General features: G+C 35.6%; 4 protein-coding genes across 4 annotated transcripts; 3 read left to right on the top strand and 1 right to left on the bottom strand.

The window, feature by feature from the left end:
• The first annotated feature begins 2256 nt into the window (after positions 1-2256).
• Positions 2257-4734, top strand: LOC132176315 (extracellular ligand-gated ion channel protein (DUF3537)). Its single transcript, XM_059588485.2, has 4 exons — positions 2257-2659; positions 3430-3879; positions 3976-4297; positions 4385-4734. The coding sequence occupies exons 1-4, from the start codon at positions 2258-2260 to the stop codon at positions 4519-4521; spliced, it is 1311 nt and encodes a 436-aa protein (XP_059444468.1). The 5' UTR covers position 2257; the 3' UTR covers positions 4522-4734.
• Positions 4735-5725: 991 nt separating this feature from the next.
• EHD1 (EPS15 homology domain 1) lies at positions 5726-12296 on the top strand. Its single transcript, XM_059587291.2, has 16 exons — positions 5726-5964; positions 6121-6200; positions 7097-7165; positions 7251-7308; positions 7472-7527; positions 7616-7658; positions 7741-7802; positions 8503-8616; positions 8803-8905; positions 9007-9056; positions 10456-10584; positions 10676-10927; positions 11032-11111; positions 11219-11345; positions 11571-11714; positions 11797-12296. Exons 1-16 carry the CDS (start codon positions 5880-5882, stop codon positions 11980-11982), a joined length of 1638 nt encoding a protein of 545 aa, XP_059443274.2. The 5' UTR covers positions 5726-5879; the 3' UTR covers positions 11983-12296.
• A 3556-nt stretch (positions 12297-15852) lies between these two features.
• On the bottom strand, positions 15853-17746 carry LOC132174572 (GDSL esterase/lipase At4g26790-like). Its single transcript, XM_059586209.2, has 3 exons — positions 17378-17746; positions 16651-17140; positions 15853-16049 (listed from the first exon to the last, which is right to left on the bottom strand). The coding sequence occupies exons 1-3, from the start codon at positions 17744-17746 to the stop codon at positions 15853-15855; spliced, it is 1056 nt and encodes a 351-aa protein (XP_059442192.2).
• A 558-nt stretch (positions 17747-18304) lies between these two features.
• Positions 18305-20583, top strand: LOC148586684 (SWIB/MDM2 domain superfamily protein). The gene is made up of 3 exons (XM_088514565.1): positions 18305-18406; positions 19477-19673; positions 20230-20583. Exons 2-3 carry the CDS (start codon positions 19500-19502, stop codon positions 20356-20358), a joined length of 303 nt encoding a protein of 100 aa, XP_088370691.1. The 5' UTR covers positions 18305-18406; positions 19477-19499; the 3' UTR covers positions 20359-20583.
• Positions 20584-20752: the final 169 nt, after the last annotated feature.

The raw sequence follows: 20752 nt of genomic DNA, 5'->3' as shown, positions 1-20752 counted from the left end.
AATTTTCAATTCCATCCAACTTGAACCCATCAATGACTTTGATACCAAATGTTAAAATTGTCGAGATTACGTGATTGAGTAAAAAGTAAAGCGAAAATGGAGAGAAAATAAAACACAAAACAATTTATGTTGTTCGATAGTATGCCTACACCTCAGGAGTGAACGACTAATTTTATCATGCCAAAAAAGAATACGGTTTTAACTTATAAGAGTAATGTTACACGAGTAGTGATTTAGTGAACACTGGCGTGCATAAACAGTGTTCATGCCAGTGCTCATATATTATAAGATATTATTAAAATATTATTTAAATAGTAAAAAAATAATAATAATATATGAACACTGGCGTGCACACTGTTCATGCACGCCAGTGTTCACTAAATCACTACTCATGTTACACACACTCATACTTTTTTACACTAATTTTTTCACATTCATAAACAGCTTTTAAAACAATCATTGGATTTGTAATTAATTTTTATTAGATTTTTAATCCAATAGTGATTTTAAAAGTTGCCTATAAATATGAATAAATAGGTGTGATGAAGTAAAAGTTTGTGATTTTAAAAGTCATCTCATTTTTACATTAATACAAAACAAATATAAGAGTGATTTATAGAATTACTCTATAAATACTGTCTCGTTTTGCCCACGTGGCTTTTACTCATTGGATGAAAATAAATAAAATCTCAGTGAATCTCATGCATGTGCATCCAATCCCTGTCCTACATATAACCACCTAAACACCATCTCGTTTGACCATTGCTTAATTTTTTTTTCATTCTCCACTATAATTTTATTCAGAATGAGCAAAGAATAAGTGCAAACTTGGACAACCGGACAAGCCCTGTCCGCATTTGAAAACCAAAAGGCGACAAAGAATAAGGTACCAGGAGGCTTGTAGGGGACCAATTATTGGAATCCTATTCCAGGTGTCAATAACAGGCTGTTCCATCTTCGTGGAAAGGCAATCCGACCGTACACATACCCATATGGTTATACCACCCCCAGTTGAGCGATAATTACTATACTCTTTTTTACTAGTCCAATCGAGTGTGGTCCAGTGATAATCGGGTTGTATCAATGGAGCAACATCTTAAGGTTGAATTTCTTAATGAGAAGTGTTTGGAATTATTAGTTTGTCTATTAGCTGGGGTTGTTATTGAATTTTTAGTGAGCATGATCTTAAGCTATGTTTTTATTGATCTTGAGAAAGTAGCGGCTACAGTTAGGGGTGGAAATTTAAATTTATATTTGTCTGTCGAGTTCGGATCGTGTTGAAATATGTGTGTAAATTATATAATTGAATCTTAATTCGACCAATTTAAGTAAATGGGTTAAACCCATGACCTATAATTTTCTAATTTTATATTGAATTCGTGTCAAGTTTACGGGTAATGTCAAAAGATTGCCGACCATTATGTTGCGTGTAGAGTTCAGGTTGTGTCGAGCGAAGCATGTATATAAGACTATATAGGTCAACCATAACCCAACCCATTTAATTAAACGAGTCAGATTCTTTAACACTAACTTTTAAATTTTGTATTGAATTCATGTCAAGTTCGCGAGTTATATCAAAAATTGTCATCTTTATCTGCAATTCTTCTAGGCCCCTCTTGAGCAATGCTTAGGGAACAGGTGTTAGCATGATTACACGCAGAGTTTTCTTAGACTCCTTATAAATGTGATGTGACTTTTAAAATCACCATTAAATTTGAGATGTTCATTATTAAATTTTGATCTATCGATCATTTTAAATGTCACATCACATTTGAAATAACTCTAAAATAATTTTAGTTCTCCTTATGTCATTACTCAAGATAAAGTAAAGTAGTTTCTTTAATTGTCCTATTTTCTATTATTAAAAAAAAAAAAAAAAAAACATAATCAATCAAAATCGTGACTAAGCGAGACCACATGAAACCCCAACTATAATTAACAACTTGACGACTTCATGGTTCGTGGACGGTCGTGATTGAGCACTTTGTCCCACGGTCCAGATTAAGCAACGTGGTGTTACAGATCCTTGTGGATCATGATTGGTAGATCTTCCCAATTTAAGAGTATGTGTACAATGCATTACAGTTCCCAATTTTTCTCTGCACCCCTCTCTGTTAACGCACTTTAACTCCCCAAACAGCTTTCAAAAAAAAAAAAAAAAAAAAAAACCCAAGAAATTTTGCTCTTTTTATCTCTCCCTCAAAATTCGAACGCAACCAAAAAAAAAAAAAAAAGGGGAAAAGAGAGAGACGAAATTATGGGAGACGAAAGGGAGAGTTTGATAAACCGAAGCAACAAGTTCACGCGGAGCGTATCGCACGCGCAGGACGAGTTGCAGAGCTTCAGATCTTATCTACGGTGGATGTGCGTCGACCAATCGAACGTGTGGACGGCGTGTCTCTCCTGGTCCATGTTCGTGCTGTTCGCGATCGTTGTTCCCTTGGTGTCGCATTTCCTGCTGGCCTGCTCCACCTGCGACAGCAAACACTCGAGACCCTACGACGGCGTCGTTCAGCTCTCCCTCAGCAGCGTCGCCACGCTGTCCTTCGTTTGCCTCTCCAGGTTCGTCAGGAAGTACGGTCTTCGGAGGTTCTTGTTCTTCGACAAGCTTGTCGATGAGAGCGAGACGGTCCGAAGCGGATACACCGGACAACTCAATGTGAGTTCCCCCTCCCATCTCTCTGCAATTCGTTTCACTACATTTGGATTTTTCTTGTTTTTAATATTTTTAAACATGATTTTACTGGGTTTTGGATTTTTTTTTTTTTTTTTTTCATTTGATTATGATGGTCAATCTTTTGACCATGATCAGCCGAACTCAGATTCGTGTTGCAACCCTATAGGCTGGAAGGATCATTTCTTCCCAATCACGAAAGTTTTTTTCTTTCAAAAGAGATGAAAGAAACCTTTTTGGTAGATTCACAGATGAAAAGAGCTTCATGACAACTACATTCCACAAACTAGACACCTTCACGATGAAGTCAACTAGCCACTAGATGACTTGTTTGGCAAAAATTTTCGAAGCTTTTTATTTTTTATTTTTTTATAACGTGATATTTTTTTTGTAAAAAAAAATAAAATTCCTAAAAAGTGTTGTCTTTTAAAGAGATTTATTTAATTATAGTATTAATTTGGTTGCCCATCTTTATCTTCTTGATTATATTGGTTTATCAGGTAAATTCACAACCTATTTACGGGGACTAGAATCCCTATTATTAAGATAATATAATAATATAAAAATTCGGACAGTTTAAAAAAGAGACGGTAAACTATACTTGTTCTAGACAATCTAGATTCTAGAATACGAAATTTCAAATTTCTGTATTATTTGGGAACTCTAATAATTCTTTATTAATAATATTTATATTGGTTTTACTTGAATTCTATTAGTGCAATTTACGTGACTTTCTTTATGTTGATTTCATGTAGAGATCACTGAAACTTCTCTCAGTCTTTGTCATCCCCTGCTTCGTGGCAGAGAGTGCGTACAAGATATGGTGGTACGCATCTGGGGCCTCACAAATTCCCTTCTTGGGAAATGTTTACGTGAGCGACGTCGTAGCATGCCTTATGGAGCTGTGCTCGTGGCTCTATCGCACGACCGTTGTTTTCCTCGTGTGCGTTCTCTTCCGTCTGATCTGCCACCTCCAGATACTTCGGCTGCAGGACTTTGCCTCAGTCTTCCAGGTGGACTCCGATGTGGCGTCCGTGCTCTACGAGCACCTTAGGATCAGGAGGCATCTACGGATCATAAGCCATCGCTACCGCGCGTTCATATTGTGCTCCCTGGTCCTTGTCACAGGGAGCCAATTCGCTTCGCTACTCATCACAACAAAAAACAGCGCGGAGCTTAATGTATACAAAGCTGGAGAACTTGCGGTATATAATGCCACGTAGGCTATATATTCTCTAATTTAGAATGCTCCAATCAGGTCCTAACACGTGTAATGCTTTGGTTGTTTTGTTTCGGTGCAGCTATGCTCCATAACTCTTCTCACAGGGCTCTTGATATTATTGCGGAGCGCAACGAAGATCACGCACAAAGCACAATCAGTCACATGTCTTGCTGCCAAGTGGCACGTTTGCGCAACATTAGAATCTTTTGAGGCAAACGATATTGCTGATGCTGAGACTCCAAGAGCTCCGATTGACCGCGAACGGGTGTTTCCTGGGAGTCCCGGCGGGGAAGAATCGGACGGTGATGATGCTGGTGATGAGGAAGATGACTTAGATAACACCAAGTTGATCCCATCGTATGCGTATAGTACCATATCCTTTCAGAAGAGACAGGCTCTGGGTAACCAATCAGATGATTCGTAATTAGTGTGTATTTTTGTATATTTTTAAGCGCATTATCTGATTTTTTTTTCCCTCTCCTTTGCAGTGACGTACTTCGAGAATAATAGAGCAGGGATTACGGTTTACGGGTTCACGCTGGACCGTACAACAATCCACACCATTTTTGGTATTGAGTTATCTTTGGTTCTCTGGCTGCTTGGAAAAACCATTGGCATTTCGTGAGAAGACACGTGTACCGAAAATTTTCTATTATTCACGCAGAAGAGATAGAGGGAGAGGGAGGTTGGGAGGAGGGTGTGATGTTACATGTGGGTTCTTTTTTTTTTTTTTTTCGTTTCATTGTCCCTTCTTTTCTATGATCTCTGATCTCTGAATCCCCTATCTTGTAGTTATGGTTTTATTATTCTTTATTAAAGTTATGATTTTTGTTTATTTTTCTCTTTTCTGTTTAGTTATTTATTTATTTATTTTTTTTCAAACTATAAAAACCCCATAATTAGGGCTTTAATGGAAAGGAATAAGATCCTTTAATTTCATTTTAAGTGAAGAGAGAGAATAAGTACCCAATCTTCAATCTTGTCTTTTATTGTGGGAATCAAGGCCAGCTATGATATGACTTTGAGACATGGACTCAAAACTGCATGTTTCATGTTGAAGATGGTGACATTTGGTGCTCCAGCCCTAAACTAAGTAATCGATTAATTTTAGATTTTTTTTTATTAATTGTTGGAGTTAAATATATATTACTATTAGTTAACAATAATTTTGGGTTACTCTTTAGATAGCTCTTTATACGACATTATTGTAGGATAATTATAGAATAAAAATATGATTTTTAATATTATTCTTAGAAAAAATGTCAAAATAATGTTATATACTACCATTTTTTTTTTTTTTTAATGTAATGGTACCCATAAGTCTTTATACTAATTATTGTTAAAAAATAAAAAATATCAATGAGCAATGAATCTTGTCACATTAACACAATAAAATAGAGTAGAATAATCACATAATATATAGCATTTTAAAAAAGATCAACAACATATTCAATGTTTCCATGGACTGATGGACAATTGGATTAAATTAATTAAATATGTTAAATTTCTTAAATCTAATTAATTAATTTTGTATTAAATTGATATCAAATTCACAATCATATATATAAAAAAATTTTGCACCCAAATGATAGAACCCCGATAAATTCATCGTCCACCTTTGCCGGCATCGTGTTGGTTTGTTGGTTTTAGTGGTTACCCACTAAAACTAGGCGCAACCACAGCCAACACTTTCTCTCTTTGGCGCGTGACAGTAAAGCCAAACTGCAAACCGTAGATTTACAAAACGCCGTCGTGCGACAACTCCGAACATCCACCAGTGGCCAACTCAAGATTGTAAAACGACTACGTATTTATTAACCCCTTTGTCACGATCGCGCTACGTCCGTAGAAAGGAGTCTCCCTCAAGTCTCAAGTCTCAAGTCTCTCTTCCCCAAAAAATATCTCGAAACTGAAGCAGAGAATACAGAGAAGGTGGTTTTTCCATGTGGAAGAAGATCTCGCCTTTTTCTGATCTTCTAAATAATGGAGATTGCTTCCATTCCAATTACTTCGTGCTCCAAAGAGAACCAGAAGATCTATCAGGAATGGTTCAGTTGCGCTGATTCAGGTATGTGCATTTGATTTCCGAGAAAATTGAAAAAATAAACGCTATCTTTTTGGTATTAATTTAGTAATTTTTTTGTTTTGTTTGTTTTAAGATTGCAAGTTGTAGTCCTAACTCCTTATGCGGGTTGTTTATGTTTGAACGGTGCGTTTTGTTCAGATGGAGATGGCCGCATTACAGGGAATGATGCTACAAAGTTCTTCGCCATGTCGAATTTGTCCAGGCAAGATCTCAAGCAGGTTTGGTTTCCTTGTCTTTCTTCATTTACTTACCAGTATTTGTGAATCATTCGTTGTTTTTTCTTCTAATTTAAGCCTAGTTTATATTTTGAATGATAAAGTCGGCGTTGAGTTAAAGTTGGTTATGCAAGTGCTTTTATTTTTCTAATTGTGTCTATTCATACGCCTGCTATAGGCCTAGATAGCAGGCAAAAGCTCCTGTTTTTTTTGTTTGGCTTGAGTACTTTATATCATGCCACAATTTTTTGTACCCTTATATTATTTATTTTCTTGGGTATATATAAATTTTCCTTTTTGTTTGGGTAACAACATTTGAGGAGTCTTGTTTTTATTTCATTTGGCTTCCGGTTTCTTTGTGAATTAAGGTTTTGAGCTCTATATAAAGATGTTGATCCCACAGGGTTTTTCATTACTGAATAAAATTCCTAATTTCTCATAGAGGTGAGACCCCCTTGAAGCTGTCACTTTATAATCTCCTTTTTATTTTATATAAATTTTTGCTTAATTGATACGACAAGCTTGTATCAGTACTTGCCTTTAGAGCTTTCCTGAAGATTCTTACTTTTATGGGGTGGTAGATCCTCCAGTATTTGATTATGGACTTGCTTGAAAGAGAATTTTTATTTACATTAGTCATACATCGTTGCAAAGTGACCTTTACTGGAATCTCTTAAACTATAGATTTAGTAAACATGCTAATGTTTCTTTCACTTATATCTTAGAGGCTTCATTGTTTGGACATCTCATTTACTACCTTCTTGTTTGATTGCTTGCCTTTGTTCTTTTAAGCAGTCTTCCCATACTAATTGGTTTATGATTATGTTGACTAGAGTTTTCACTTATTTATTATTTCTTTACTTCTTCTTGTTCTTGTTCTAATTTAATTTAATTTACAGGTGTGGGCAATTGCAGATTCAAAGCGACAGGGGTACCTTGGTTTCAAGGAGTTTATCGCTGCTATGCAGGTTGTAATTAGTAGACCTGAATGACATAAACCCTAATATTATTCGTTCCTCACGACCTGACCCGTTCTGTCTAATTAACATGCAGCTAGTATCTCTGGGACAAGCTGGTCATGCAATAACACATGATCTCCTGAATAGTAATGGTAAGTTGTTTATATTTATATTTGTCTCCGTAGCATGGATTGGCTGAGCCTCATGTTTAAGTCAGCAACTATTGATAAGTGTGTTGTCTGGTTAGTTTGCTTTGAAGTGTCTGCGCTGTGTTGTCATTGTAGTTAAAAGTTGAAATGGCTTCATGTATTGCAGTTGACTTGGACAATTTGAAACCTCCTGTTATGGATGGTTTGGATGCACTGATAGCAGTATGTATGCTATTTTTATTTGCCTTTATTCTCCACTCCATTAATTTTCTGTTAGGCAAGTCCTTACTTGTTTATGTTATATACTCAGAAGAAGAAGCGTAAAGAGAAGACAGGTGAACTTGATACAAATGGTAAGGGGTTTCTCATTATAGATAAGAATGCTGATTGGTGCTTTTGGTTTTAGTGTAAATTCACTGATTTGTAGTGATGCAGGTAGTTCTCAAGTGCTGCCATCACCTTCAGCTAATTGGTTTTCATCAAAATCATCAAAAAAGGTATATTTTGTGCTTACAAGTTGGTAACTAATTGCTTCAGTGAGTCACTCTTGTGCTTTTATTTCAAAGATAAATATGTTCCTGCGTCCTGATGGAGTCATTCTGCATTTAACTTGTTGTATTACCTTTTGGTTGTATTTTAGTATTTCTTTTCTTAATCTTGGTTAACATCTTTTAAGTGGTATTTTGGAAGACGTCTGACAGCATTGCTTTATTTTATATGATACCAGCTCAGTTATGCAGGCCTTTAGATTTGTTGCACTAACCAAGCTGTTATTGTATAAAATAAGCAATACTGCCTTCTAATGATAATGTTACTTATGCTTGAAATAACAGCCTTTCTTTTGCTTAACCCTGCTTTCTTAATGGTGTCTTGTTTGTCTGCTGCACATATCTCATTCTTTCTTGTTTGGTGGGGAGAGGAGGAGGGTAGTTTATTTCTTCGAGGGAAATAGGGAAATCTGCAAATGGAGTATGTAATAGAAACAAGAACATGCATATGTCACTACTACATTTACTTTCAGCAAACATTTGAACTCTTTTCGATGATATTCTGCAGCTGTAATCCTAATTCTATATGGTCCTATGTGGCCATTTTTTTTTTAACCTTTTCCCCACATGTTCTTTGGTATATTTGTCCTCATATCCGCATTTAGCCACATGTCGGTTTTTTCCCTGATTTTCTTGGGTATGTTCTTAGGTACCTCTTTCCTCTGTTACATCAATCATTGATGGCTTGAAGAGACTGTACATTCAGAAGCTGAAGCCATTAGAAGTTACATACCGCTTTAATGATTTCGTATCCCCATTGCTGGTGAGTGAACAATGCACTTTAGTTTTGATACTTCCACCCACATAGAATACTCAACTACAACTTAATTTGGTTTCATATTTTGTTGGATATGGACAATTACTTTTCATAATAATGTTGATGTCATTTTGTAGAACACAGATGATGATGGACAATGAGTTTATTAATTACTGTTGAACTGTTGTGCAGACAAATAGTGATTTCGATGCCAAACCAATGGTTATGCTTTTGGGTCAATATTCCACTGGGAAAACGACATTCATTAAGCATCTCCTCAAATGTAGTTATCCAGGCAAGTTATCCTTTTGTGTGTGCGAGTGTGTGCATGCAAGCACACTTTAGATTAAAAATCATTTATATGGTTTATTGATTATCTCATATCACTGTTAACAGGAGCTCACATTGGACCTGAGCCTACAACAGATAGATTTGTTGTCGTCATGGTATCTGCAAAACCACCTCCTCTTGTGTTATTACATAATGTAGTCTTAAGTTATTTACCTTTAAATAATTTCTTTTTTCATGATTCCACATTATTCTCAAAGCAATTCAGTTACTACTTTTTCTTCAGATTCAACATCAATTATAAACAGTCGTACAAAATATTTATACACTTATCAAAAAAAAATATATATATATATATATATTTATACTTCTTTTTCCTAATATTTTTTCTCTTTTCATTGATAATTTAATTTGGTGATTTTTAGTGTCACTGTCGAACCTTTTTCATCTTCTTGTGTCTGCTTTTCGTTTTCCCACTTGCCTTGTTTCATTACCTTAGATATGGAATTAGTTGATGTTATTGCTGCACTGGTCTATGTATACCCTTGTCAGAATAAAAGAAAAAAAATAGTTATTATTATTACAAATGCTGAAGACAGGTGAATATTGCAATGGATAAGAGTAATTTATCTTTAGTGTACTCCTATCCTGTACTATATAGGCACTCAGTTTTTGTTTTCCCCCTTGAGCAAGTTGATTTTTATGGATTGCCAAAATTAATGACTGTAATTGTTTGTATATGAACAGTTTCTTTGTGGTTCATATATCAACATGTTGATACATTTACAAAATAATCCTCTTTTGAGGAATACTTGGACGTTCTAGTTGATCTTTTGGGATCTTAGTCATTAATTTGACGAAGTGTGTGTATTTGTGTTTTTGGATAGGTAAGCACAATTTACACACCATAAGGGACTAAACCCGGTGACCTCACTTGCCACCCATTGTTTATGGGGTATGATTTGCCATTTAGTGCAGAGATGCTTGCCCTCCTTACATCATTGGTATCCTTTGAACGATCAATTTTATTGACAAATTTGTCGATGTGCCTAAATGTTCATGAGATTTATTTATTCCAAGGATGCTAAAGTGACAATGACAAATTTGATGTCTTTGAAAATTAATACTTATGGTTCCTGTTAAAAAAAAAAAAAGTGAATGATAAAGAAAAGAACTATCCTGAGAATATCATATTACAGAAAAATGGGGAAGATTTTTGCACGTTTTTAGGAGTAAGTGCATATCTTAGTCTCTTAGCACCTCTTCTATTATGAGGCCTTGAAGCTGGAGATATTTATTTAAGAGTTTGACTTAGCATTTTGCTTTCTGTTTTGTACCCTTCATTACTGCAGAAGTTGATATTGTCTAGAGGAGAAAAATAAACAAACCAACTTATTGTATTAGTTTCTAATCCTAATACTTTTTCTTATTATCATGAATCTGGTTAGCCATCATACTTTCACTTTAGCATTCCATATGAACCATATGTTTTTGTTACTTATCTTGTGAAATCTTATTTGCAATAGTATTTTGCTAGCTAAGTTTGCTTCTATGCAGTCTGGACCCGACGAAAGAAGTATCCCTGGGAACACCATTGCCGTTCAAGCTGACATGCCATACAGTGGTTTGACAACTTTTGGAACTGCTTTTTTGTCAAAATTTGAGTGTTCTCAAATGCCACATTCGGTGAGTTATTTTCTAGAATCTCAATGAAGATTGTTTGGCTTGTCCTTTTTCGCAACTGAAACTTTTCCTTTTTTATTTTTAATGTTGGAAGCTGCTGGAGCACATCACTTTTGTGGATACTCCTGGTGTTCTGTCTGGAGAAAAGCAACGAACGCAAAGAGCTTATGATTTTACAGGTGTAACATCATGGTTTGCTGCGAAGTGTGACCTCATTCTACTTCTCTTTGATCCTCACAAACTTGATGTTAGTGATGAGTTCAGGAGAGTGATATCATCTTTACATGGTCATGACGATAAGATTCGAGTGGTTTTAAACAAGGCAGACCAAGTTGATACCCAACAAGTAAGGGTTTTTGTTGCCAAGTAAAGCCTATATATTTTACGTAACCATCCTTGCATATTTGGTTGGTAGCAACTTAACCTGCTTCCCATGTCCTGACATTGCAGCTGATGCGGGTTTATGGAGCATTAATGTGGTCACTTGGGAAAGTTCTAAACACTCCTGAGGTTATGCGTGTCTATATTGGGTACGTTCTCTATAATTTGGTATCTAACTTTATTGTTCTACCAGAGACCTACTGACTTTCATCATGATCTCACTATGCATAGTTGACATGTCTCATTGCTTTGGCAGCTCATTCAATGACAAACCTGTAAATGTAGCTTCTACTGGTCCAATTGGGAGAGAACTTTTCGAAAAAGAACAGGAGGACCTTCTTATTGATCTAAAAGATATTCCAAAGAAAGCTTGTGATCGTAGAGTGAGTTACTTTATCCATGTCTCATGGAGTTTTCTTTTCACTTAATGAGTTCTGTAGTGCTCATACGGTTTATGGGTAGGAAAATTGCATCTATAAAAAGTATCATATTTTAAGTTACAATGTGGTAGCAGAGTAATTAATATGCTTGGCTTTTGATCAACTGGGGTGGATTCTAGTATTTCATTGAAGTTACCTGTTTTCTGATTGTTTTTATATATCTGGCAGATCAATGAGTTTGTAAAGCGCGCCAGAGCTGCCAAGATACATGCTTACATTATTAGTCATCTTAAAAAGGAGATGCCTGCTATGATGGGAAAAGCTAAAGCTCAGCAGAGGCTCATTGACAATTTGGCAGATGAATTTGGAAAGGTTTCAACTCTCTGCTCTGACTCCTCTGCTTAAAACTTTGTTTTATGTAATGCCGTTTGAAACCTCAATTCTGTTAAACCAGGTTCAAAGGGAGTTCCACTTACCTCCTGGGGACTTCCCGAATGTTGATCACTTCAGGGAGACCTTGAGTGGTTACAATATTGACAAGTTCGAGAAGTTGAAGCCCAAAATGATACAAGCTGTTGATGACATGCTGGGTTATGACATACCAGATCTCTTGAAGAATTTTAGAAATCCCTACGATTAGGGAGGATGCCAGCATTCTCAGGAGTATAATTGGCCAGAAGTTAGATTTCCAGTGGCAAAGCTGCCTTATAGAGTTCCGAGCACCAAAATCTTCGATCTCAGATTAATTATTGAGTTCTCCCGTCTCAAAACTTCTCCATTGATAAAGAAAATTTTATCAGCTCCCCTTGCGGTAATTTTATTTAATAGACCGGAATTTAAGTATAATAAGTTTCATAAAGATCAGCTTTTCTTTTATACATTACTATGTATATATAAATGGAGTATTTTATCTTCATTTTTATTTATTTAAGGTCGGTTTGGTTTTGCAGTTTCTTAAGTGTGCAGTTTAAGAAATAGCGATATCAGATTTATAGATTCAATGATTTCAAATTTTATCAGCTCCCCTTGGCCTATCCCAACATGGTAATTAAATAAAATTAATCAACGGAAATGAAATCGAATAAAATCTCCTCAATCCTTCATCTCCTAGAAGCCATTTTGGGAACGTGCCCGGGCATCTCAACATCTGTGCCCGAGGTCCCACTCCGGTATATCGACGGTAGCATCAATTGTTGGGGTTAATTTATTTTTCTCCATGTGTTTCCCGCACTAGTCCTCAACATAAAAGGGTCACTTTGGAATGGTTACGTGAGATTAATGTGATCATAATTAATTGCGAATATTTGCAAGCTTATCCCTACTCTCCCATTGATTTATACAAAAAACAATTCCACTCAAAATTTCCATATCTATTACGTTAATTTTCTTGCTCTATACGTATATACCACTTCTCTGAGGGGAAATTTGGGTGATCACGACCTTAATTATGCCATCAGCAGACCAGTATATATATATATATATATATATATATATATAGTAGCACAAATATGGTGATAGGAATATAAAGATATAAAAATATCTTACATATTTTGTTTCTTTCTTCCCATTAAATTGAATTGTAGGAATACTTAAACAAAATTAAGAATGTATTTCTAAATTATTTTTCCTTTTGTAGAGGATATCAAAGGAAATATTACCATATAATTATATTCTTAAAATATTACAAATAATTATATTCTTAGGTTCACAGAAATGATCATTTCCATTCATGAACGTATTGACCCATTTATGTCTATCTCAGTTCATCATAACTTTGATGGCACCGGCCACTTCACAAGGTTTCATAGAAAACCCTAATTTTTCTACTGATCCGTACGTCTCCTTCCTTTGTGTGTGTGAGAGAGAGGCTAAACCCCAGAAAATCTCCACCATTTTTGTTTGATGGCTAGGTTAAACGTCCTTGAAGAAGAGCTTTCATACCCTAAGAAGATGTGGAAGGGCTTCACTTCCACGCTTCAATCAAAAGTACTTCGCCGTCTTAGGAAATCCAAAGGCATTATAAAAACCACACAACACCTTCTTTCAAACAATCTCTGCCACCACCACCACCACCACCATCACGTCTACTTTCACCACTATGATCACCATGATAACGACGAGCTTTCGCCAGAGCCTGTCTCAGTGAATGACAGATATGTTCACAAGGAAGTGGAGGCTAAAGCTGCTCCTGTGACGACTGCACTGCCGCCGCAGCAAGAGTCGCTTGGCATTGCAAAGATCGAGGGCCACGGCGAGGACAATTTGCAAGATGGGAATGGCTCTAATGATGATGATGAAAATGATGAATATATTCTTGTTGGGACACCGGATTCCGAGAGGCTGCTACTTCATGGTGTGAATGCCGAATCTGAAAAATTTATCAGGAGCTTTTATGAGAGGTTGAGGCTTGAGAGACAAACAACAATTGAAGAAGAGTTTGAAGAAATGTTGGATCATAGACATAGTAGTTAGATAAATTACAACGTAAGCTTAGTGATTGTATGTCGGTTTTGTGGTGTGGTTTCTCTCATGAGCAACACGTACATTATGGTTTCATGCACGTGTAAGCCACATTCTGAAACACTAATATTCAGAAACATTATGTGAATGGATTAAATGCTACTTTATTGCTAATGTTATTTCATGACTATTTGATATGTGTTTAGGGTTGTGTTTGAGACTACGATTTTGTAAGTTAAAAGTGAAATTTTAAACTAAATTATAGAAAGTGTATAGTTTGGTTACTTAGGAAAAATATGTGTTTTCAAAAACGCATATTGTAAAAGCTAAACTGCCCGTAATTTACCTAACGTTTAATTGTATTTTTAAAATTTGTGTTTTCAAATCACACATTTTAAAATTATTATTTTTAATCACATTTTTTGAAACCGCAAACTTAAATAGACTCTGGTATTAAGATAATTATCAAACAAGTTTGTCATATACAATCCAAAAGTCCGCGAACATTATAACTTGGAGCTATTTTAGCATTACAGTGTTGTGTATAAATATTTAAATGTTTCATCTTTCTATGTTTGGACTGCCATAAAATCTCGACCATAAAATATGTACTCTCGATTTTACTTGAAAATGGAGATCCTCAATCTAGCTATTCGGGAGTATTAAAGCATAAAAAAGGTGGGTGTTGCAATGATTTTCAAAGAAATAAATATAAATTTTGGGGTAAATATTTTAAAAGGTAAAGATATTAATTTTTATTTTGAAGAGTAAAAATATTAATTATGAGACGTGCCTTGGAAACCAAAAAAAAAAAAGGCCATTAACCTGACAGAGCTGGTAATTAGAGGAATTATTCGTAATAGAATAGAAATCTATTGGTTCAACGTTTTGCATTGATTAATTACCGGGAAGAAAATCAGTCCTTTATGAGAAGGAATTTCCATATATATGCATATATATGACTATTAGTCTATCACAGTCAATTAAGGAAAAAACTTCAAAGAAAAGCCCTAATTTTATTTCTCTGCTAGCTCTTTCCTTCGGTAGAGAGAGAGAGAGAGAGGGAAAAAAAAAACGTAGAAGTCATGAGCGTCATGTCTCGCTTGAGCCTTGGGAGGAAGCTTCCAAACCTTAAGAAGTTATGGAAGTCAATATCACAACGTTTGTGTATTAATGCTGCAAAAGATTGTGAGGCTATATATCTCCATGACCTTTTCTTGGAGCCTGTAGATGACTTTGAACTCCTCGAGTGGAGTGATATTGATGATCTTGACGGCGAGGATTTCTCAGAAGACGAGGAGAGTGATGAAGATTCATAACGGTATTCCAGGAGCTAGCATTGGAGGTTTCAACGTTTCATTGGCAAGAAGACTGTTGCTTGCTGTTGCTGCTTAATAGATTTAGATAATTAATAATAAGAGTTATTAATTATTATTATTATTATTATTATTATTATTATTATTATTATTATTAAGCTTATTAAATAGTTATACATGCATTAATGATACTTATTAATTAATAGATCACAAAAGAAGTTAGAATAATTAATTTGATTCAGTTTCTAGCTCCTTTGTAAGGGTTTCATAGTAGTGCTTGCAGATTTGTTGTTAGTTCTTGTAGTATGATGGCCTGTTGGTTAATATTATGATTTATATATTGCTTAATTATTAGTTGATCATATGAATCACAAAGGAGTAAAGAGAGACAGAAGAAAAAGACAGGAAGAAGAAGTTCAAGAAAGAGAAGTCGGGTGGAAGGAGACAACAAAACCATGTCAATAATATTATTGATCAAAAGCTTCCGACAACAATAGAAAACTAGGTTTAAATAGACACGAGATTAAACCCTAACCCTAATCTTAACCATCCGCTAAAATAACATAAATTCCAACATAAAACAATACAACCCGTCTAAAAGATAGATAATATAATAAAAATGCAACTAAAAAAAACCTAATAACAATCTAGCTCATTTGATCTATGGCTGTGAATCAAAAAGATTTATCATGTTAGATATATGTACATGATTCATTAATTATACACTCTAATTCTCACAGAAACTCATGAGCTAGATCATTTTTCATCACATGATCAGCAAGGAGACCATTTGTCGTCTCTGTGGGGTGGATGGAATCCCAAAATACATATTTACTTGCATCTGAACATGTGAATAGGCTTAGCGCATCACACAGGTAACTCACCTCGATCAATCCAGTTCCACAACATCCTGTTGCTGTTTCTTCGAATCCTGCAATGAGGAGTTATATTACTACTTATAATTGGATCTTATATATATTTATATACAAACATTAGTAATTTGCTTAGGAACTTAATCGAGACCTCCATGATTAGTGCACAATGACATTGAGAGAAAATCAAATATTTAAATAACAAGATGGAAAAATGGGCTGCCTTCGGTAAATGTGTACATGGTTTCGGGGATCATATGTACTATTTTTTTTATATTCAAATAAGGGAAAGCGGGTTATAGGAGATCAAACAACTACAAATGAGTCGGCATCTCAACAACAAAGCTCAAATTAAAAATGCAGTACAGAGACCGAAACAAAACCAGATAGTAGATAATGGTTTCGTTCATGTTCATATGTACTAGTTATATGTAGTTTGATAGGTTACCAAAAAAGAGGGAAAAATAGAAGAAGAAGAAGAATATACTACAATTGAATGGCTGAAAATATTCTGGATGGAGGGAGATTTTATGCCAAAAGGTGGCTATGGTGCATGTGAGAACTAAAATATATATCTATTTCAAAAAATAAGGAAACAAAAAGCCAAAAGTGTGAGAATTTGATATCTACAATTGATTATTATCATAGCAAAAGGCTTACCAAAGAGTTGTGGATTCTGAATCATTTCGAAGAGAAAATCATATACGTTTGAAAACACCAGGCGGATTCCAGTTAACTCCTTGTTCAGATTTGCAGTCAATCCCTTCAACTTTTCATTAAAATCTTTGGCCACATTGTTGTATTCCTCTATACATTCACTCCCAATCAAGATATTTGTGGTTCTCGCCAATGGCAAACACCCCATCGGAGGAAGCCCAACTAAGGATATCTTTCGAGCTCCAAGATTGTAGAGCTCTGTGATGAAATTTCCTGCAATACCTGCTAGAAATCTCTGGTACTCCTCAATGGAAAACTGTAATGATCTTTCTGGAAGCAAATAGTAGTTCTCTAGGAAATCGTTGGTTCCTATGCTTATCAGGTAGAGTGCTTCACTCAGAACCTCGTTAGCTTTCTCCTCCCCAAGATATCCTCTCAGATCCTTCTGGTATTCCTTATAGTACTCTAATTCCCCCCACAGAGGTACTACAGACTGCAAGCAATACAGAAAATAAATAACTCACGAGAAATGATAAACGGGTGAATTCACCATTAAAATTTAAATTTGTGTGAAACCCACATGAGAAAATAACATGTAACATGCCTCAATAAGTCTGTAACTAAATTTGGTCCGATTAAATTACAGAAAATTTTGAAAATAAAACTGCAATTATCTGTGTGATTTGTGTCTATATTATGGTTTTACTGAGGTGGAATATTTTAGACTTACTAGCACGTTGGAAGTGGCATTATCATAACCTGTGCCGGCGGAAGCAAAGCAAACACCAGTAGCAAAATCTTTGACACCATATGTTGGATCCAAATATGCAGGAATTGTTGGCTTGATCCCAAAAGCTTCAGAAATGAAATCTGTTGCAATCCGGCCATTGGAGAACCTTCCAGTGGGCTGACCACCAATGAAATCTCTACCATAAGGCTCGAAATTGCTCTTTAGTATTGTAGGTATCTGGTTGTTGTTCCCTGCATCCACAGAAGAGTCTCCAAACACTATAATCGCTGGAACTCTTGCATTTGTCTTTGCTATTTGCAGTAGGAGATAAGCTAAGAGGAACCAATGAATGCCCTTATTTGCCATCATTTTTTTTTCCCCGTTTGGTTTGATCCTGACTCTGGTATTTATAGCATAAAAAGCCTGGAGGTTGGTAATGGATTTCGAATTATAAAAATATTGATCCATAAAACCAATCTTAATTGAATTTCGTTAAGCCTTAGTTACGTGATTTGTATGGATTTTAAATTTTAATTGAAAAAAAAGAAGAAGATATAAATGTGAAGATATTTAAAGGATTAGCTCAAGTTTTGTGCAATCCAAACTCAATTAGATATAAATGTTATCTGATGATATTTGATGTAGAGTAGGACTCGTTGAAAACTTTGTTTTGAATTGTTGATAACCAATGTAGTCTTGAGTCTTGACACAAGCATAAATACAAACAGCTGCCGCGCAATCACCGTGGGTGAGAGCAAACAATGCGATGGGCTAGGCCGCAAGCCCAGCCTAGCCCAGCAGGGAAAGTCGTGAGTTGTCCTATAATATGGGCTACGGACAGTTCGGAGATGTCAGGGATTTGGGCGCTAGCGTTAAGGCCCAATAAAGCCTAAATTTCGTGAACCATTGGAGACTTTTTTTTTTTTTTTTTCCTTTCATTCCCTGCCGAAGTGTACGAACTCCAGCTCCATAAACTGCAACTATTAACCTCCCTTGCGGTTGAGGTTTCTCACTATTTAGGACTTAAAGGTACGCTTTTCCTCTCTCCTTGATTGGTTTACTTGAAATTTTTGAATCTCTTTCATATATGATTACTTTGAATGTTTGATTCAGCTTTTGCATACAGAGTATGTTTTCTCCCCATTTCATCGATAAACTATTACTTTGATTGATGGTTATTGTCAAAACCCAGAACCGTTTTTTGCATGCGAGGTGTTTGAGTAAAGTTCCCTTTAAGTCTGTTTGGTTCCCAAGAAACGGAAAAGATACATAAAGCTCAGTCACGCAATTGAACAAGGATTAGTGAAGTTGGTTTGTCTTCTGTAGTTTCTCAGTGATCAAACAGTGAATCTTGTGTTACTGGCTCATTTTGTGCTATAAGTTGGACACTTTTTGAACTGGGTCGTACTAATGGTTAAGGAAGTGTTGCACCCAACTTCCGGTGTTGCATGCAGGCGATACATTCTAGTTGATTAGGGTATTGCATTTGATATACCATTTGAATTGGCTTAAAACAATATTGGAACATGTTCTGAGTGTATGTAGCACCGAATTATTTCAATTATATAAATTGGATATTCTACAAGACGGAAAATGATGCTAGGATGGGATCTATAGTTGATTACTAGCAATGCGAGGGGTGCAATGGATGGTGGAGAGTTGGGGGAATTCATTTTGTAATAATTTGTATGGGATCTATCTTCTATGGAATGATTTTTAATCTTAAGTCGATACTATGGTTTTTGAGATGTATGGGCTTGTACCTTATTATGTTTATTTTTACTAATAAACCTAGCTGGCTAGCTCAGTTTGCTTGGCATTAACCCAAGATAAATGAAAACATCAGAAAATTTAAGAAAACTTAGGAGTTGCAGTTGTGTTTAACCAAGTGATTTGTGTTCATGTTTGCACATATGCACATTAAAGGACTTCCTGAGTGCATAAGTGGGTTAGTATCAAATGGGGAAAAAGCAGTTTGTCTTCTCACTCCCAAGGTGTTTGTCCCCAAACAAGGGTTATTTAATTATTTGCGTTAAAATTTGAGCACAGAAAGAATAAAATGTATTCAAATATTCAAGTAACAACTTGGCAGTTTGTAGTTGTAGATTGAAGATTGATAACAATGCTGCCACAGCGCATGAAGAAGGTCATTACAGATAACCCAAAGAAGCTTGCCAACTTGATTGACCTTGTAAATCTTCCTTCAACGCTCAGAGAGTTTGTGGGTCAGTCTCAGATTTCCCGTCTGGGCTGTTTTATGCGGGTCTGGTCGTACATCAAAACCAACAATCTGCAGGTTCTTACCACTCCTTTTTGTTCCAACATTTTTCTAATCATATGCCTATCATTTGATATTATTCGTTATACTGTATATGATTAGTGATGAATTAAATCTGTGATGATTTGTCAATATCAATCTAAGAGAACTTGAAGAATTTTTTGGAAAAAATCAAGGATGATTTTGAATGAGACAAATTTGTATGACCTCCTAGATCAACTATCGTATCACAATTTTGCCAATTCATATGCATCACTTTTGGCAATTTATGAGAGTGTGTGTGTGGGTGTGTGCACTCGCCTGCCACTAGAAGCACCTCAGTTATAAGAGGTGATGCCTGCCACTGGGAGCAGGGGTTTGTTTCTTTATTGTTAGAATTACCTCAGTGACTCAGTCCCAAATATTTACAATTGGTCATATCATGGGCGACTGAAGAAGCAAATGCAATTGGTGCTCTATTGCCTTGATATGATTGCACTGGTTCTAGTTTGCAACATTTATGTTGATGTTAATTGATATATATGTACTTCCTCAACCCTGACAAGAAATATGGGGTGTGTCTTTAATTGTTAAGGATCCAAACGACAAAAATATGGTCAATTGTGATGAAAATCTGAGGAGAATTCTGTTGGGCAAGCCTCAGGTTGAGCTAGCCGAACTTCCTGCATTGATCAAATTGCATTTTCCCAAGGAGCCAAAGTAAGTTGAGCAATTGAGGTTAAGGCACCTATGTTCATTCTTCACCGAAAAGATTTCCTTGCACCAGATTTTTTTTTTTTTTTTTTTGGAGAGTTTTTAGCTGCTTCATGTTGTACCAAATTAATTATGAGTATTTGTACGTTTGACTTTGCGGCTGGCTTTGAATTAGCTTTTATCATAGTTATTTATATGCAGAATTAAACTGATAACTTAAGTTGTTAATGTTGTATTGGTCTAAATTCTACCTCCATATTGATGAGGGAAATTATTGAAAATTGCTTTAGTGATATAAATTTTTTTTGCTTTTCTTAAATTTATTTTGTCACCAAGGATGAGAGATACTTTATGTTAGGTAAATAGGCTAAACTTGCTTCTCCATCTCATTTATTTAATAGAAA

This window comes from Corylus avellana, chromosome 3 (genome assembly GCF_965113065.1).
Source record: "Corylus avellana chromosome 3, dhCorAvel1.hap1.2, whole genome shotgun sequence".
NCBI lineage: Eukaryota > Viridiplantae > Streptophyta > Magnoliopsida > Fagales > Betulaceae > Corylus > Corylus avellana.
Note: the sequence above shows the minus strand (reverse complement) of the source record. Positions and strands in the feature narration are given on the sequence as shown.

Coding starts and splice junctions, on each gene's coding strand:
- LOC132176315 (XM_059588485.2), top strand. CDS start 2,258: ATGGGAGACGAAAGGGAGAGTTTGATAAACCGAAGCAACAAGTTCACG. Junction 3,880..3,975: donor ACAAAGCTGGAGAACTTGCG/GTATATAATGCC, acceptor GTTTCGGTGCAG/CTATGCTCCATAACTCTTCT. Junction 4,298..4,384: donor TCAGAAGAGACAGGCTCTGG/GTAACCAATCAG, acceptor TCTCCTTTGCAG/TGACGTACTTCGAGAATAAT.
- LOC148586684 (XM_088514565.1), top strand. CDS start 19,500: ATGCTGCCACAGCGCATGAAGAAGGTCATTACAGATAACCCAAAGAAG. Junction 19,674..20,229: donor TCAAAACCAACAATCTGCAG/GTTCTTACCACT, acceptor TTAATTGTTAAG/GATCCAAACGACAAAAATAT.
- LOC132174572 (XM_059586209.2), bottom strand. CDS start 17,746: ATGATGGCAAATAAGGGCATTCATTGGTTCCTCTTAGCTTATCTCCTA. Junction 17,141..17,377: donor ATGCCACTTCCAACGTGCTA/GTAAGTCTAAAA, acceptor TATTGCTTGCAG/TCTGTAGTACCTCTGTGGGG. Junction 16,050..16,650: donor TCAGAATCCACAACTCTTTG/GTAAGCCTTTTG, acceptor TCCTCATTGCAG/GATTCGAAGAAACAGCAACA.
- EHD1 (XM_059587291.2), top strand. CDS start 5,880: ATGGAGATTGCTTCCATTCCAATTACTTCGTGCTCCAAAGAGAACCAG. Junction 7,528..7,615: donor GTTTGGATGCACTGATAGCA/GTATGTATGCTA, acceptor TTATATACTCAG/AAGAAGAAGCGTAAAGAGAA. Junction 11,715..11,796: donor TGGCAGATGAATTTGGAAAG/GTTTCAACTCTC, acceptor CTGTTAAACCAG/GTTCAAAGGGAGTTCCACTT.